The sequence below is a fragment of the Orcinus orca genome, chromosome 3, assembly GCF_937001465.1.
Source record: "Orcinus orca chromosome 3, mOrcOrc1.1, whole genome shotgun sequence".
NCBI lineage: Eukaryota > Metazoa > Chordata > Mammalia > Artiodactyla > Delphinidae > Orcinus > Orcinus orca.
In genome coordinates, this window is record NC_064561.1 from 143,122,734 (window position 1) to 143,139,505 (window position 16,772).

At 39.3% G+C, this 16,772-nt stretch overlaps 1 protein-coding gene across 1 annotated transcript; it reads right to left on the minus strand.

The window, feature by feature from the left end:
* Positions 1–3,758: 3,758 nt before the first annotated feature.
* Positions 3,759–12,274, minus strand: GZMK (granzyme K). The gene is made up of 5 exons (XM_004275137.3): positions 12,136–12,274; positions 11,712–11,859; positions 6,617–6,767; positions 5,578–5,847; positions 3,759–4,157 (listed from the first exon to the last, which is right to left on the minus strand). The coding sequence occupies exons 1-5, from the start codon at positions 12,197–12,199 to the stop codon at positions 3,996–3,998; spliced, it is 795 nt and encodes a 264-aa protein (XP_004275185.1). The 5' UTR covers positions 12,200–12,274; the 3' UTR covers positions 3,759–3,995.
* Between the last annotated feature and the right edge of the window lie 4,498 nt (positions 12,275–16,772).

The following is a 16,772-nucleotide window of genomic DNA, read 5'->3' on the forward strand; positions in this document are numbered from 1 at the left end:
TCTGACTGGGACACTCTTCAGAGTTGTTAACTTTCAAGCAGATTACAGCCTATCTTGTAAGCTTGGGAACTTCACTGTCTCTACCCCAATATGTATGGAGTTTAAATTTTAACTCTCAGAGGGCAGTTTAATTCTACTTACTTCTAAGTTCTCAGGAGATGCCTCAGTATAAGCCCCATAGGCTGCCTCTAATAAGCTGTTATATAGACATTTATGGTTAAAACCACAAAATGAACATGACGCTTTCATGGTAGAGGATAAAAGGTGATGAGGACGGTTTGTAAGTCTGGAGTTGACTGATATGACTTAGCAAAAAGACTGAAGAAGTTAACATTTGTAAACAGGAAGTCAGTGTGTGAAAGCCTGAAACCAGGGTTGAATCATCCAAGACTCGAGGAATCCAACTGTTCAGCCAGCATGACTTGGTACTCAAAGAACTCTTAAGACAACGTATGGGCAGCTTTCATGTGTGTCTCAGTAATCTTGTGGTGTCTCAGTAATCTTGTGGAAGTGTAAGCTTTTTGAGAGATCTGAGTACATTGTGCTTGGACAGTCTGCTTTCTCCCTCATCACGTGTGTGTCCTTTCCCAAACTGAGAGCTTAGTCAAAGAGGAAGAGGGGCCCTGATTGATTGAGAGCAGTTCTTTAGTGAGATACTTTCTGAAACAATCAAGCTCTGAAGCACTGTAGTTCTAATCATTTCAGGGTGAGCTGGGATTTATTTTGTGTAAAAACTACAAGAGAGACTAACTCTGCTACCTAGTTCTAGGCTGGTTTAGTTGCTCACCTGAATTAATATTGATCTGTTTCAGGTATTATATTTGGACCTAATTGTTTTCAGTGCTGTCACTTTTTATTAAAACTGGATGGACGTGAAACATGAAGCCTTTTTCTGTGTCTGTGAGGAAGGAAAATATGCTCTGTCTACAGTCATGAAGAAGGGAGGAGGTGGGATAATTCAGAATGACAACAGTTCCCCTAAAACCTTGGAGCAGTTAAAAAAATTTTCTTTTAATTAAAAAAAATTTAAATTGAAGTATAGGAGCAGTTTTAAAGTCTGTTTATTTGCCTCATTTTTGACTCTCAACTTGTCTTTGAGGCCACAGATGGAATCAAATAAGCTCTCAAAGACAGAACTCCCCAAACTAAAATGCTATATTATTTTAGGCTATTTTGGAAAGATTTTGGTATGTTTAATAAAATAGTACTTCCCTGAAAGGATCAGGGATACTGTTCAATTGCAGCCTCCATCATCAGCTGCTTTTCAAAATAAACTGTTTATCTTCCAGTTTCAGAGTCACCAGACCTTCCATAGCTGTTGACAGAAGCTTCCTCTTTGGCAATCTGATCTGGTTGGACTATTGGATGTGAACAGCATGGAGCCTAAAATCAAAACACAGCTCTCAGGTTTTAGTGACAAATTTTCAGGATACTCACCAACTGCAATCCGAAGAAATCTCAACAGTCCTTTTGTTACATTAAAGAGACTTGCAACAATATGTTCCATGGATTTGAAATTTAGATGAGATAATTATTTTTTTAATGGTGAGTCCAGAGTTTCTACAATTCCTCCACCCCTTTTTTTCTTATGAAGTATAGTCTTGGATTTCTCGGTCATAATCAGTATATTTTTAATGAATCAAAATGACACAAAATGGAATATTTAGAAATTTTTTATTACTTTATTCTCAAAGCAGTTCTATACTTTTAATTAGGTTGCTTTTTAATGCAGTGCTTCCATTTGGCTAAGTATTCATAGTAGAATAGTGCTGGTTAATGGTTTCTAAAAGCCATGACAACAAACAAACAAACAAACATAAAAGAATCCTTTTCTATATGAATGTAACAAAACTCAATGGTGGTACTTGGAAATAAGTGGTATTTTTCTCCTGAAACCCAAATTAAATATAAAGGCTGAGATGAACCTTTTGGTTTCTGACCATTGAAGGAGAAGCCTGAAATGATGCTACTGTCCTCCACCACCACCCACTCAAATTAGAAAGAGTTACCAATCTAATCACTGGACCACCACAGTCAAGGACAGCTGAGACCCTAAAGTGCCCCTACTGAATTGCACTTTGGTCTTCTGTTGTCAGTTCACACTGAAGGATTTATAAAAAACAATGCCAAGAACTTACTGTTCTTTTTTGTAATATGTTATTAAGGATGTTCATTATCAGTGGCTTTTGGATTTGAGCGTTTATCAGAATCAACTGTATTGCTTTTAAACAATGCAGGTTTCCAGGCCCACCTCAAGCCTATTCAATCTGAATTTCTAGGCAAGGACTCAGAACAATCTATATTCCAAACAGTCTTCTCAGGTGATCCTGATACCTTTGGTAGGGACATAGGAACAATGGCACAGTGTCCTTCTTAAGAGGATCACGGAAGAAAGTTCTGTTTAGTTTTAGTTCTAGCACCAGTGGCCCTACTTCTGGGAAAATAGTTTATTTTTATTTCCTGGATACTGTAATTCATGTAACTGATTCTGTTGATCTTTTTGCATTGACTCATATGAAACATAGAGCCAAATATGGCTCCTTCTAGCAAAAGTGTAGGGAGAGGGCTTCCCTGGTGGCGCAGTGGTTGAGAGTCTGCCTGCCGATTTGGGGGACACGGGTTCATGCCCCGGTCCGGGAAGATCCCACATGCCATGGAGCGGCTAGGTCCATGAGCCATGGCCGCTGAGCCTGCGCGTCTGAAGCCTGTGCTCTGCAACGGGAGAGGCCACAACAGTGAGAGGCCCGCGTACCGCAAAAAAAAAAAAAAGTGTAGGGAGAAAATTATGGCACTTTGGGTGTTAACAGCATTCCTATCTTCATCTAATCTCTCTTACTCTCATTTCCTCCTTGCCTCATTTTCTTCACCAAATTATTATTTATTTTAATTAATTAAATGTATTTATTCATTTATTTACCATTTGACCCTCTTCACCCATTTTTCTTACTCCTCATCCCCCACCTCTGGAAACCACCAATCTAATCTGTTCTCTGTATCTAAGAGCTTTTTTCTTTTTTCTTAAAGACTCCACATATAAGAGAGGTCATTTGGTATTTGTCTTTCTCTGTCTGACTTATTTCACTTAGCATAATGCCCTTGAGGTCCATCTATGTTTTTTGCAAATGGCAAGATTTCATTCTTTCTTATGGTTGAATAATATTCCTGTGTGTGTGTGTGTGTGTGTGTGTGTGTGTGTATACACCAGTTTCTTTATTCATCATTCATCAATAGACACTTAAGTTGTTTTCCATATCTTGGCTATTGTAAATAGTTCTGCATGAACATGGGGGTGCATATGTCTTTTTGAGTTAGTGTTTTCATTTTCTTCAGACAAATATCCAGAAGTGAAATTGCTGGATCACATTGTATTTTTATTAATTTTTTGAGGAAAAATTGTTTTTAATTTCATGTATTGTTTTATTGCAGGTATTTTTGTATTTTGCTTTAAATCCTGTTTGGAACAAAATGTGACATAAAAAAATAATAAGTGCTATCTAAATATTTGTATAAACCTTGATGATTTTTTCTTTTCTTTTTTTTATGATTTTTTCTTAACTTGAGTTAGGGTGCTTGAATTTAGTGTTTCTTATTTTAAAAATACAGCTTAGGGTGATCCAGCAGAAATCACAACATAAACCTGGTTAAAGGTGATGCCATTACTGTCTTGTTTAATCACCTTTTTACCCTTTTGGGGGAGAGTGTGTGGAGTTGGGGGATATATCATTCCCTGTATCTTATTTCCATACAAGACAAGCAGATAGTCTTCGAAATTTTATTCAGAATAAGATCAGCAGAGTAGAAATACATCAGTGGTACATGTGAAAAAGAACTTGATTCCTTAACAAAATCAGTCCTAATGGGTCAGGAGTGGACCCTAACTATGCTCCACTTTAGCTACATTCAACTACCTCTGAAGATAAGTTGGCCTGTGGAACATATTATGAAACAAAAACAAAAACAAGCAACTGGTAGAGCTAAGAAAATCATGTGTCATCTTAGTTTGCATGAGATGGGGCCAAGATGCTTTTGATCCAAGCCTGGTATTTCCAGGTTAATAGGATGTAGATTCCAGGTTTCTTGGCATCACCACATTTACGACCTCCAGAGACTAGGGCATGGAAGGCACCTTTGCAGATCAAGGGGCCCCCTGAGTCACCCTGGAAAGAAGAAAACGGGAAGATGCTTGGTAAGTAGCTGTTGAACTTTTTCAACCATCAGCTGTTAGTTACTCAAAGGATTATTATCTGGGTCCTTGGTTTCTTTGTGTCCTGCAGAGTGCCTGATACAGCCCCTGATGCAGTATAGATTCTCTGTGTCTCTGTCTCCATCCAGGACCATGGTTCTGTCCATCTGTCTGTCTGCCTCTCTTTGTCCATGTCCCTGTCTCTGTCTAAGACTATGTATATTTACATCCTTTGGTAATCAGTGACTGCTGAACTTTATTCATGAAGAAATGGGTAGGCATAAAGTTTGAAATAACCCACAGAAATAAAAGAAATTTTCAAAATTATGAATTCCATTTTGGTGCTCATGGATTTGAAATCAAGTTGCTATTGAGACTGGTAGAAAAGAGCAATGTATTAAAGTAAATGTCTTGGTGGCAGGTACTCTATCTTCTCTATTATTTTTTTCTCTCATCATATGATTGAATGTGGGGCTCTGCACATACCCAACACTTAGTAAATACTTGCTCAATGAACTGATTCTTGAGGACTCACTCTGACAACAAAACAATAAACAAAAATTCTGTCAAGGAAAGTGACAAGGTGATAGAGGGGGAAGCCTGGCCTTTCAGATAAGGAGCTAGCTTTCAAATCTAAAGAGCAGTCTTTGCCTCTGCTGCCAATCACATCAAAAACTGCAGTACTTTGTGCTTGGTTGGCTGTGAAAATAGAGGCTGAGGGGGTTGATGATCTTGGGGCACCGCAGTTACACATGATCTTTGTCATCATCATACCCTCCCCTTGATAATGCTTAATATAGTATAATGTGAATATTATATTGTATTTTTTAAAAAATTAGTAATCCATCTGTGCTAGGTAGCCTTCATCACCTGTAAACATTATCATCTATTTTTTTTTTTTACTACCTCAGGAAACAGAAGATTTTGAAAAGCATGACTGTTGTTCCTTTTAGTCAGTTAGCAGTTAGTCAACATTATTTAAGAAACACATAATATACATTTGAGCTTTTTGCATTTGAGTTTTAGAAGACCTATTAGTTTAAAGGTGGTGATGGTGGGGGGTTGAGAAGTTATCTTCTAATCACCACTACTGACCTCAGAGTTGGTAGGCTTTCTAAGGGCGGTAATACCCCTCAGTAAAAGTTATCAGATATAGTTAACTATCCTGATTAACAAACACTTAATGAGTGCTTACTACGTGTTGTGCAAGTACTTATGACTCATTTGCATTGGTAGATGAGAAAGCAAAGAGAACACTGTGCAGGATCGGAGGGCACCTTTTTGGAGTTGTGATGTGATGTTCTCCACGCCTCTCCTCCTCGGTGCGGGTGTGCAGGTGGGGCCTGACTGTAGCTCAGCAGCCTGAAATGCCTGTTTGAGTGAGGGGTTCTTACCTGGCAGGAATCCTTCTGGCCTCTGGCATCTCCTGCACATACCATGTTTTTAGTTATAATAGGGTCGTGGTTGTAATAACTTTGGCTGTTGCAAACTTTTCGACTTATGACAGTAACAGTGACTTCTCGCAGGGTATCAGAGGGCCTTAAAAATTCTGGGTCAGTGGCTCCCCAGCCAATAACCTGGCATTTTGTTCCAGCTTTAATATCATTTTTGGCTCTTGGGTGGAGCAGTTGGACATGTTTGTTGAGTTTTGCGGCTGTGTGAAGCTGAAAGATTGAAAAGAGAATAAATTATCATTTGTCCCCAGTAGTATTATTAGCCTGAGTGATGTATGTGTGGTCCCTCTGTGCTAGGAGGGCGTCCCTCTTCTTGAATCTACTTTGGTGGTAGCCCACAGCTGCATTTGTGGTTGTTGCTTTTCTGAACATGCTCTTCATTTCCCTTAGAGCTCAGTGATCCTTGGGGAGGGAGCTTACACAGAGCAGGAATTTTGCCCAGTCTCTAGCAAACTGGCCTTTGCTCCGCATTGGATGGTTTGCTGTGGAATAACATCCATAGGTCATGACTTTGAGGGCTGGGCTATTTCCTGCTAAATAGGACCCTTGAGTATGGTCTAGACTAAGTTTGGACTAGACTAAGTATGGTCTAGACTAAGTTGTAACTCACTTCTATATCCCTGAAGTCACTTGCTTGGCTCTGTTGTATAAGTGACTTGTATTTTTCATTTGCTAATGAGAAAAGCATTGGGGAAAAAGCTTGCAGCGTGGATCCTTGGGCCTGTTGGGGTGTTCTCCTCCCACGTATGTGAGCATCAGAGCTGTTTTAACTTGTATAAACACAGCCCAGATGCATCTGTGATAACTTCTTGTTTCTCTCAAGGCAGTAAATGGAGTATAATGGGCCCTTATAAAATATGTCACAATCACCTCGAACAAGGGGAAAGTGCCAACAACATCCTTTTGTGTAGATGATTTAACAACTGAACTGTGCTGTATAAGAATGTTGGAGAAACTGAAGGAATGCAATGCTACATACCTCCACCAGCATAATATCATTTGATTTAGGATCTGATGTAAATCTTGGGAATCGTATGAATCTTTTAATCTCAAATGTTTGTTTGGAGGCCTCATTCTTTGAGAGAGAGTGTGCTCCTAAAACCACTTTGGAAGACTGGCCTTTGGCAAACCTAAAAAAAGCAAAGAGAATAGACACCACAGAATGATTCTCAAATCTTCCAGTGAGGAGTAGAAATGGTGGAGGAGGCCATATACCTACAGGAATAAGGACCAGCTCCAAGATAACCTGTGTAGGATTAGGTGGAGTGACAGAGGTGTCAGTGGACCCAATCACGAATGGATGATAACAAGGGCCAAACCCATCCCACTCCAATTCCCCAGCCTTGCAAAAGAATATCAGGACTTGTACCCTACTGTGGGGAAAAAGGAGTGAAATACTAAGTGACTGAGATCAAGTTTACAATAAAGTTGTGTTAATTTATATAAAAATAAAGGAACTTATATTTCTCGAGTTTGTGGGTTGTGATTTATATCCACCATTGTTAAGTTTTTTTTATTGAGGTAAAATATACATAACATGAAATTTTTAACTTTAACCGTTTTTAAATGGTTCTGAGGCATTAAATACATTCACATTGCTGTTCATCCAGCACCACCACCATCAATATCCAGAAATTTTTCATCTTCCCAATGTTAAGTGTTTTAATAACTAAAAGGTAAAAAGGCACAACTCTACACTTGCTAATCTGGTATGTCTAAACCTCATCTCAGGGCAATATGGAGAAGTAAGGTCCATTAGATGGCTTTCAACTATACTCATATGTTCTGTCCCCTCAGTTAGAAAGATGATTTAGACAAGAAGGGAAAACTTTCCTCAAGGTGAAAAATCATTTGAAATTAAGACACTTTAGAGTTAGTAGTCATTGATAATTCCATTGTGGAGATTTAGAGGATAAAAACTGGTGAGTCAGATGAAGAAACAACAGTTTTTTTTTTTTTAATCTCTAGTCATATACAATTTTAGTACCAGTATTTCAACAGTTGATCTGATTTACTGTATGTTGAATAAAATTATATTTACATCCAGTTATGAAATATATAAATTTTTTTTTGAGATCTTGACAACACCTTGGAGCCATTTGCATACTACAAAAATATCCCATTTTAATGTGTGTTCTCAGGAAACGACTTCAAATCCTTTTTTGGAACAAGGAAGGTGATAAAAAGAATTATATTTGTTTACATATAACTATTTCATTGTCATGTGGAAAAGAGTCAGGGCAGATTACAATAAAAGCACACATACCCAATAAACACACATATATACATATGAATAAAGATTAATAAAAATTAAAAAGAGCACAGAAACATACGGAAAAAGGAATAAGAGGTTGTTTTAGGTTTGGGGAGCCAGTATATGGCTATGCTGGGGTGGGTTTGCGTATGGCAAGGCTGTGACTGCTGGGAATTACCGTTTTTTGGTTTCTACCAAAAGAGTTTATTCTGGTTTATTTTGGGAATTCCAGCTCTATTTGTTGAAAAGTTTGTCTATTGCAAAATCAGGATGGGGATGAAATTTCTCAAAGGATGTAGATTGGATTTCTCAGGATTGATTCAAACCCAAATTCAGCGTACTCACTAAACCCAAAGCTTTGGAGGGGAAGGATGATATAAAATCCCTGGGATTACTGATATAATAGAAAAGATGGATACATCCATAAATAACTAACACAGGAAGGCTGCGAGATACAAATGCAGGATGTGGAAGATGAATTCTGAGTAGGGGAAGGGTGCTGAGAAAATGTCTGTTTTTCCTTCATCTTTTACCAATTTCCTTGATTTGTTAATGGCTTTGAAGTGTTTTAGTTATTTTTGTCTCCACTGGGACATATGAATACCAAAAACAACTCAAGCAGACCATGAATGTTTTCTGAACTTTCCATTTCTAGATATACTTCAACTGTAATCTGTACTACAGAGGTCAATTTTTTTCTGCCCACAGGATACCTGGAATTACCTGAGTTCTAGGATCACACCTCCTTACCTAAATCCAGGTATGAATTCCCACCGAGGAGAAGTGACAATACTAGTGTCTCTTTTGCACCGCGCAGTTTCTCCACAGGTGGTCTTTGGACCACCTGCGTCAGAATCATCTGGAGGTGTCTGGCTGCATGGCACCCCTATAAGCCCCATGCCAAGCTCCTTCAAGCCTCTTATTTCCTCTGCCACTCTGCTTTGGCACTGAGCAGTGTTTCTGCTTAGACCCATTCCTCTGGGTGTGTTAGTGAAGGTAGGGTCCCTATTTTTGGAATTCTCTTGCCTAAGAGAGGAGGGAACTACCTGGCTGTCAGAGATGGGCTGTCATGCTTTTATCCCATCAACACGACTGGACCATGATATTTGTTCCTCAGTGATTACCATGGAAGGTACAGATATTAATATAACATTAGATGACATTTATTAGGTTACTGTAGTGTGCCAGGTTTTGTGCTAAGCATTTTACATATTTTCCCTCATTTAAATCTCACAACAGCCCTGTGAAGGAGGTATTATGATTATCCCCATTTTGCAGATGAGGGAATTGATGATCAGGTAAATTGACGAACTTGAGAAAGTCCCACCAATATTAAGCGGAGGCTCTGGGATGCAAATACAGGGGGGATTAAAGCTTCTTTTGTTTGAACCTGGGGTCTGGATTGGTAACCATTCTACTCTGGGAGCCTTGAGTGATTTGGGATGGAGTGAGGCCATGTGGAAGGGGCTGGGTGGGAGCGAGGAGGTTCCATCTATTCACTGGCTAGGCAGGTGAAAGGATGGGGGAGTGTTCAGTGGGAGAAGGCATTGGAGGAGACTAGGGAAGACAGTGGACAAGAGTTGGTGAGAGTTTTGCTTCTGATAAATTGAAATGCTGAAAATGTTATACAAGAGGATTTTTTACTGGTTTCCTTTTATAATTGGCATGGCAACTAATAAAGGGGCCAAGAGACTAAGTGAGGAACTTAGTGTGGATGGGTAGTGAGAAGGGAACACCCCAGATTTGGCCCCCTTCACCATTTTGCTGAGAGAGGGGCCTGGAGTTAGTAAGCTATTCTCGTAGGATACTTGGGAGTCCATTTGTGGGAAGCCACCATTGAACTATTTCATAAATATTTTGGATTTCACAAAGCTTAATGTTTTTCTAAGCACCAATCTGCCTACATTTTTACACCCAAGTGTCCTGTAGAGGAAATCTGATCCACATATTCTGCAGTTCTTTAAACTACAGCCATTTAAAATAATATTTAGCAATAGTTTTTTTTTTTTTTTTTTTTTAATCCCAAGATCTCTTTTTCCCAATTTTTCAATTTGGGAATCTATTTCTACTGAGTCAAGTTCACTTGACAAAATTTAAAATTCAACTTAATAATACTATTTACCTTTGGATAGCAATTTATGGCTTGTGAAGGACTTCACATAGTGTTCATTTAGCTGAGCAACAACCAAAACCCCAAAAATCCTCTCCCCTCCAATTTATTTCCTTTTTTCTATCCAGCATTTGTTCAGCATTTATAATAAATCAAGCTCTGTGTCTGGGGAGGTTATAATCCATTTGAATGTGTAACCACAAGCATATCTGAAGATGTGCATATTCTGAATTGAATGAACATTTATTGATAGTCACCCTCTGCTTAGCTGGTCCCCAGGGGACAAGTGCCCTAGAAAAGACAGAACTGATGAGGACACAAGGGTGATTTCTGTGACAGCAAGAACCCTGCTTAAATGAAGTAGCCATGTTAAATCGGAAATTAGTGGCTTGCTATTTAGAAATAAAACAGAAGTTCTCACAGTTTGCAGGCTTCAGAATTTCTAATTTGTGTTCAAACAGTCTCATTAAAATGGAGCAACCAAGCAAAATCCCCAAAATATGGGAAGCAAGTCAATTCAGTTGTTCCATTTAGATATAACTGATGCCTAGAGAGTAAATGATTATGGCTAAGAGGTTCTTAAGTGAAGTGCTGTCATATTTGTAAGAAAAGGAGAAGGCCCCATCTTTTCTTAGCTTATTCAGGCAAGAAACATAAGGAAGAAACATACAAACAAACACCAGCCCCCGGGCTTCCCTGGTGGCACAGTGGTTGAGAGTCCGCCTGCTGATGCAGGGGACACGGGTTCGTGCCCCGGTCCGGGAAGATCCCACATGCCATGGAGCGGCTGGACCCGCAAGCCATGGCTGCTGAGCCTGCGCATCCAGAGCCTGTGCTCCGCAACGGGAGAGGCCCCAACAGTGAGAGGCCCGCACACCGCAAAAAAAAAAAAAAAAAAAAATCACCCCCCAAGCCGAAACAAGCAAACAAAACAACAAACGCCAAATTAATTTTCTATTGCTTTTCCTTTTGTGATGGTAGCGGCATCCCAAGAAGGGTTTTGGACATTTTTAGCTGAAGTAAGAGAATCATAGAATGAGAGGTTATAGTCCGTCTTTAGAAAATGTTTCATTTTACGTATCCCAGAAAAAATAGCTCTCTCTCTCTCTTTTTCTTTGTAAATCATCTATACTTTTTTTTTTTTCACCTAGTTAGATTGTTGCCCCTTACAGCTGTGATTCCCAAACTGTGGGCCTCAGACCTCTGCGGTGGGCATTGAGCAGAGGAGTTAAGGTAAGGGGTCTCAAAAATCTATTAGCAAAGCAGGCTCCTCATACGTATAACAGTAATAAGAGCTGCAACTTATTTGCAGCTCACTATGTGCTAAGCATGCTAAATATTTAAATAGATACTAGTTAATCCTCAAAACCCCATGAAGCAGTTATATACTACTATTATTATTTCCCATTTGTAAAATGGGGTGCAAACTCAGGTTGTCTGATTTCCCCTAACAAGGTCAGGAATACTGCCGCTTCATAACTGTTGCTGTGTTCCCAGGCATTACATGAAGGACTTGAATTTGTCTATTGGGTTGCCTAGATCTCCCAGAAAAGGAGAACTTGGGGCAGAATCGCGGATGTGTGAGAGGGTAAATAAACTCCACCAGTTGGTCAGTTATCACAGAAGCTAAGGGTAGATCAAATTCTCTCCTGGGAGAGGCGAGCTTCTTTTCTAGCCAACTTGAGGAAACACAGTAAGCCTAATACTCACCGAGAGTGGCAGTGGGCCGCCGTCAGCACCCACTGTGGATGGATTAGCACGCCCCCGCAAATGTGATTGCCGTCATACTGCACAGAAGCCATAAATGGCCTGGAATGAGGCGACACTTCTCTCCCACCGATGATCTCCATGTTGAAACCTCCAAAAGAAAACCAAAAGATTTAATGCAAAAGATCTAAGCAGATTATTTCATGTAATTCTTCTTTTGACAGTCATTATATAATTTTTCAAAGATTAAAAAAAATCTTTCAGTCACCTAATAGTTATTATAATTTTACTGATGAACAACTGTATAATACATTACAGTTTAGAGGGAGCTACATGGAAGTAAAAATTATTTTCATTTATAATGTAACAATACAATCACTAGAAAATCATTTAATTCCCACATGTGGTAGGTATAGGAGATACTTACACTCTGGAGTCATGTAAGTCCCGGCTATTAGGAAACATAGAAAAAAAGAAGAAAACTTAGTCATTTCAATGGCTTAGATTTAAGAAGCCCAGATGAAATATTGTGACTGTATTGGTGAAGGAAGAAGAGGGTGAAGACTGAGTTTCGATTTTGCAGATTTAACTTTCTCACCACAAGTGTTCTAGAGGTAAAGTTTTTCACACCTAAGATTAAAGGTATATATCAGTTTGGGGAGTTTCGGAATTGTGCTTTTAGCACTTTTTAGAGCAAGGTATGTGTGCCATAAAGTACTCATTTCTGTAGTTAACCATTTTCAATATCTGTATAAGTAGTATTCATGTTATAAATGGTGAGAGAATAAAAAATATGCAAGCCATAAGAACTTAATGAAGTTCAAAGATGTTCATTGCTCTAAAGTAATACTTACTATTTTTCCTGGCAGAAAATGATGCCTATCATATTTAGTTTCTCTCTATTTTTCATTTGGACATAGATTTATTATGTAAAGAGACGTGGAACCTTTCACAAATCACGGCTGCTTTACAATAAGGCTTAGCTAAAGCCTGAACATCATCCAGAGAAACCCATATGTTTTGTAGCAAATTTATTCGTAGTCATGCCATTTTCTCTAAATTTGACCAAATTTGGTTAAATTTTCATTACAGTTTTGGAAAATTTAACAATGTTATTAAAGGGGAATATTGGCAACATATTTCTAATTCTGAGTGTCTCTTTTACTCATGTGTTTATCCAGGGCCTTAATAATAATATCTTTTAAAAATCAAGGACTGCACTTTGTCACTCTCCCCAGGAACAGATGAAACACATTGCCAGGCTTTCTACTGTACTTTCTCCTTCACTACGAAAGGTATTCGACTTAAGAGTCTACGAGATTCTGTTTGTGCTGGGTGCTGATCAATAGTGCAAATGTTATAAAATGAGTATGGATAGACAAGTCAGGCACCATGCATGACCCCCAACACTTTGCAGAAACACTGACCAAAATTTACCTTGAATTAATAGATCTTATTTTCCTTTTTCTAAGATATATGTGTCCTATCTTTTATTTTTTTTATAAAGGAGAATTGAAATACAGAGCTATTTTTCTTGGCAGACTGTGAAAGACTCCTACTAAATTGCTCTGTAGCATAAGACAGTGGGAATAATACAAAACAATATTATATTGTATATTCTACATTATAATTTAATGTGTCTTAAATTATTTCCAAAATTCTCTTTACATGATCATTTATATGTTTTCATGTCTTATGTCTGTGAGAAAGGCAGGACAAACTACTATTTTTATGTTACAACTGAAGAAATAGGTTCAGAGAGGCTACGTAATTTGCCTAAGTTTACACAGCATACAAGCTGGACCAAATCATTTGCCTGATCTGAAATAACTTGTATGTTAATAAATATACCACCGGAGCACAGAATTCGAGAAGTATCCTGTTTGCACTCTACCAGGATGCAGCAACAGTAAAGCTCTCCTGCATGGTAAATAAGAAGAATTAACAAAACCAATGCAGAGTAGTGACTTCCTGTCTCATAGACCTGTGGGTGAGACAAGGAGGAGCCAGATTAAGAAAAGCCACAAACTTAAAGCAGATTTGTTATTTCCAGCCAAAGGTCCTCGTTACTTTGCAAGTCATTGTTGTCACTGTTGGTGTGCCTTGATGGATTCCTCATGTGCCACTTCTGCAAGCTGTAAAGTGGGCTTGATGATGCCAGCTCCCCACTGTATTGCAGTGATGTTGGGAACATAAGAAAGATAACGTGTGACATTTGGAAGTGATTTGAGCTGTGAGGAAGAAATGAACTGTGTAAAAGACAAAGCTTCATTTTTGCCGGGGTGGCAGGGGGGCATGGTTAAAAAATCTCTCAGCTGCTTACTTCTGTGTAGTAAGGACTAATATCCACATAGATTTTTACAAATTGCTAGGCATTTTCAACTCTATTTCCTGGGAGGTGGCTGTCATTAGTCTTGTTTTGTGGATAAAGACTTGCTGGAGATTACTGACCTAGCAGGTGGCAGATCAGTTCTTAAACCCTTAGGTGCTGGCTCCAGGGTCCATGTGGCTTTCAACCTGACCACATGCCTGCCCTACTTTGACAAGTTCTGGGGCTTAGATGCTCTAAGAGGCAAGCTGGCTGTGCAGAGGGAAAAAGGATTTAGCCATATACACTGCAATTAGACATGGTGAGATTTAATTCAATTGGGAGTTTTTTTTTTTGTCTTTAGAATTTTTGGCTTTTTTTTCCGGACGGTCTCATAACTCTTTCTTGTAGCTGTCCTGGAAAATTCTGAGAATCATGTTGGTTTATAGTAAGGAGTTATTTGGTTTGGGCTTTAAACTGATGCGGGGGTTAATAGCATCATTTGTTATAACATTCAGGATCCTGGATTTGAGAACAGTGAGCTGTGTAACATGATGAGCTCCACCATCTAATTTATTTCTTGGTGTCGATTTTTGTTCTGTTGAGTCTGCTGCGGGGAGAGCCGTGTTTGCTTTGGATGAATTTTGTAGCAGCTGTGCTGGGCTGAGCAAGTGTGAGGCGGTGCTCCGAGTGGGACCGGTTCACAGGTCAGGGGCCTTGAGGTTCTCCTTTGCTGTGTTGTGTTCAGCTGTCCCTATTAGCTGTTCTTGGCGATGCTGATTTTGAGCTCTGGGTTTTTGTTTTCCTCCATCCCTACTCTCTCTCGACCCTTCTGTGTTTCGAGAGACCCATACAGAGCAGTTGTCTGGAAGCTCCAAAGGCCACATGTGCTTCTCTCCTTTGGGCTTCCATCACATTCATTAGCCACACCCTCTAAAGCCTTGTCACTCAAAGGATGGCTACCAGACCTGTGCCAGTGTGTGACCTGTTTATTACCCATCTAGGGTAAGATGAGGACAGAAGTTGAGAGACAGAGTTTAGAGGCTGTTACAGTCATTTATCATGACTCTGTACTAATTTACTTTATTTAATGAAATGTAATTTAATGTCTGTCCAACCTAATCATATAATAAGGCATGCATTTTGTATGCCTTTTAAAATTTTCAATTTAATTTTCCTACTCATCTGTGTTTTATTGTATAAAAGTATCAGTCCACGATGAATTGAAACAAAAACCAAACAAATGAACAAACAAACAAAATTTCAAAACATACCTGGTCTACCCCATGGGTAGTTTGAGTACTGCTCTGTAGACACAAATGCAAAGCATGTCTATTTCAAGCCCTTCCCATTTCTTCCCTTTTGACCTCCTTTGGAAAGTTTTCCAACACCAAGGTTTCCAAGACTCCCATGGCTGTCCTGCACCAGGCACTTGAGATCAGGATTTGGCAGAATTCTACTGGGTCCTTACTTTATGACCACCACCCTCTGGGCCTTGGTTTCTGTCCAGTAATGATTTAGCTAAACGCATCGGCTAAGAATTATGATGAAACTATGGCAGTTTTGAAAATTGGAGTAGGGAGGGTTATTGGGGTGCTGTATGATGACATTATGTCCAAAGGTGCCCAGAAGACAAATCCTACTTCAGATTACAGCCATTCCTTCCATGAGATTCCACCAAATGGATGAGCTTGAGAACAGCTGCAAAGGAAAGCGAAGTATTCCTTGACTCATACCTGAAGCTTTGGACTTAATCTCAGTGTAGAGAAACTGGATAAGCTGTGTTGGAGCATAAGGAGCCCTGTCTTTTCCTAAGCTACTTCATTGTAAATACTTCAGAGAACTGCTCCATGATCTCCCTTTGGTGGAATGATGATGGTGATTAAAGTAGGATGGAGGGAAATTTGTTTTATATTTCTCTGCCTTTTAATCAGAACATATTTTGTGTATTGATCATCTTCCTTTATTAAATATGAGTATGTTTCCTACTCAGCACTATTGAGTTAAGTAACACAATAGTCCTTTAACCTCCTCCTCCTTTACTCCTCTCCAAGTCAACTATGAAATAAGTGCAGTGGATGAGAGGTACAATGGGTAAGTACGGACGGTATCTTGGCAGAAGGAATAATCACACGAAAACAGCTTGAGAATCTGGCAGATGGGGATTTTCCAGTACACCTGGAGCTGGCTGCCTGGCCAGATACTGTCCTAATCTCAGCTTTTTCTCCAGGCCTCAAGCTGCCCTTTTGTGACACCTCTTCTTTTTCTTTTCTTCTTCAGGGTGGCTTTTGATGTTCATTTTCACTGAGTTGAAATGTTATGGGAGGGAAAGTCCCACATGGTGTGGTCCTGTGATGTCACTGGACATAATCACTCACACTGTCTGCAGTGTTTGTCCTAAAAGATTTACACATGTGAAAATCCTTTCAACAGGGATGACTGCCAAAGGAAGGTTTGTAGCCCTGATCTCTCTCCCAGCAGCAGACTTGTAGGGCCACTGGCCTTGCACAGAGGAATTGAGGACTTGCATGAACCTGGTGGGGCTTTGGGAAGAAAACTGGGGTCCATATGTAGTCAAGGGAAAGATGTCAGGGAAAGAACTTGGTGATAGAAATCAGAAGAAATGTGGAAGCAGGAAGGGAAAGGAAGGAAATAATAAATATTGCAGAGGAAAGAAGAAAACAATCAATGGAGGATGGGAGGCCTTACAATGAAACACTTCCATTTATAGTTGAACATCTCAGATACTGTGATGT

Bases quoted from the DNA above. Each gene is read 5' to 3' on its own strand.
- GZMK (XM_004275137.3), bottom strand. From the start codon at position 12,199: ATGACTAAGTTTTCTTCTTTTTTTCTATGTTTCCTAATAGCCGGGACT. The intron at 11,860-12,135 runs GTAAGTATCTCC...TTTCTTTTGGAG, and splicing joins GACTTACATGACTCCAGAGT to GTTTCAACATGGAGATCATC. The intron at 4,158-5,577 runs GTAAGAACCCCT...TCTTCTTTCCAG, and splicing joins GCCAGAAGGATTCCTGCCAG to GGTGACTCAGGGGGCCCCTT.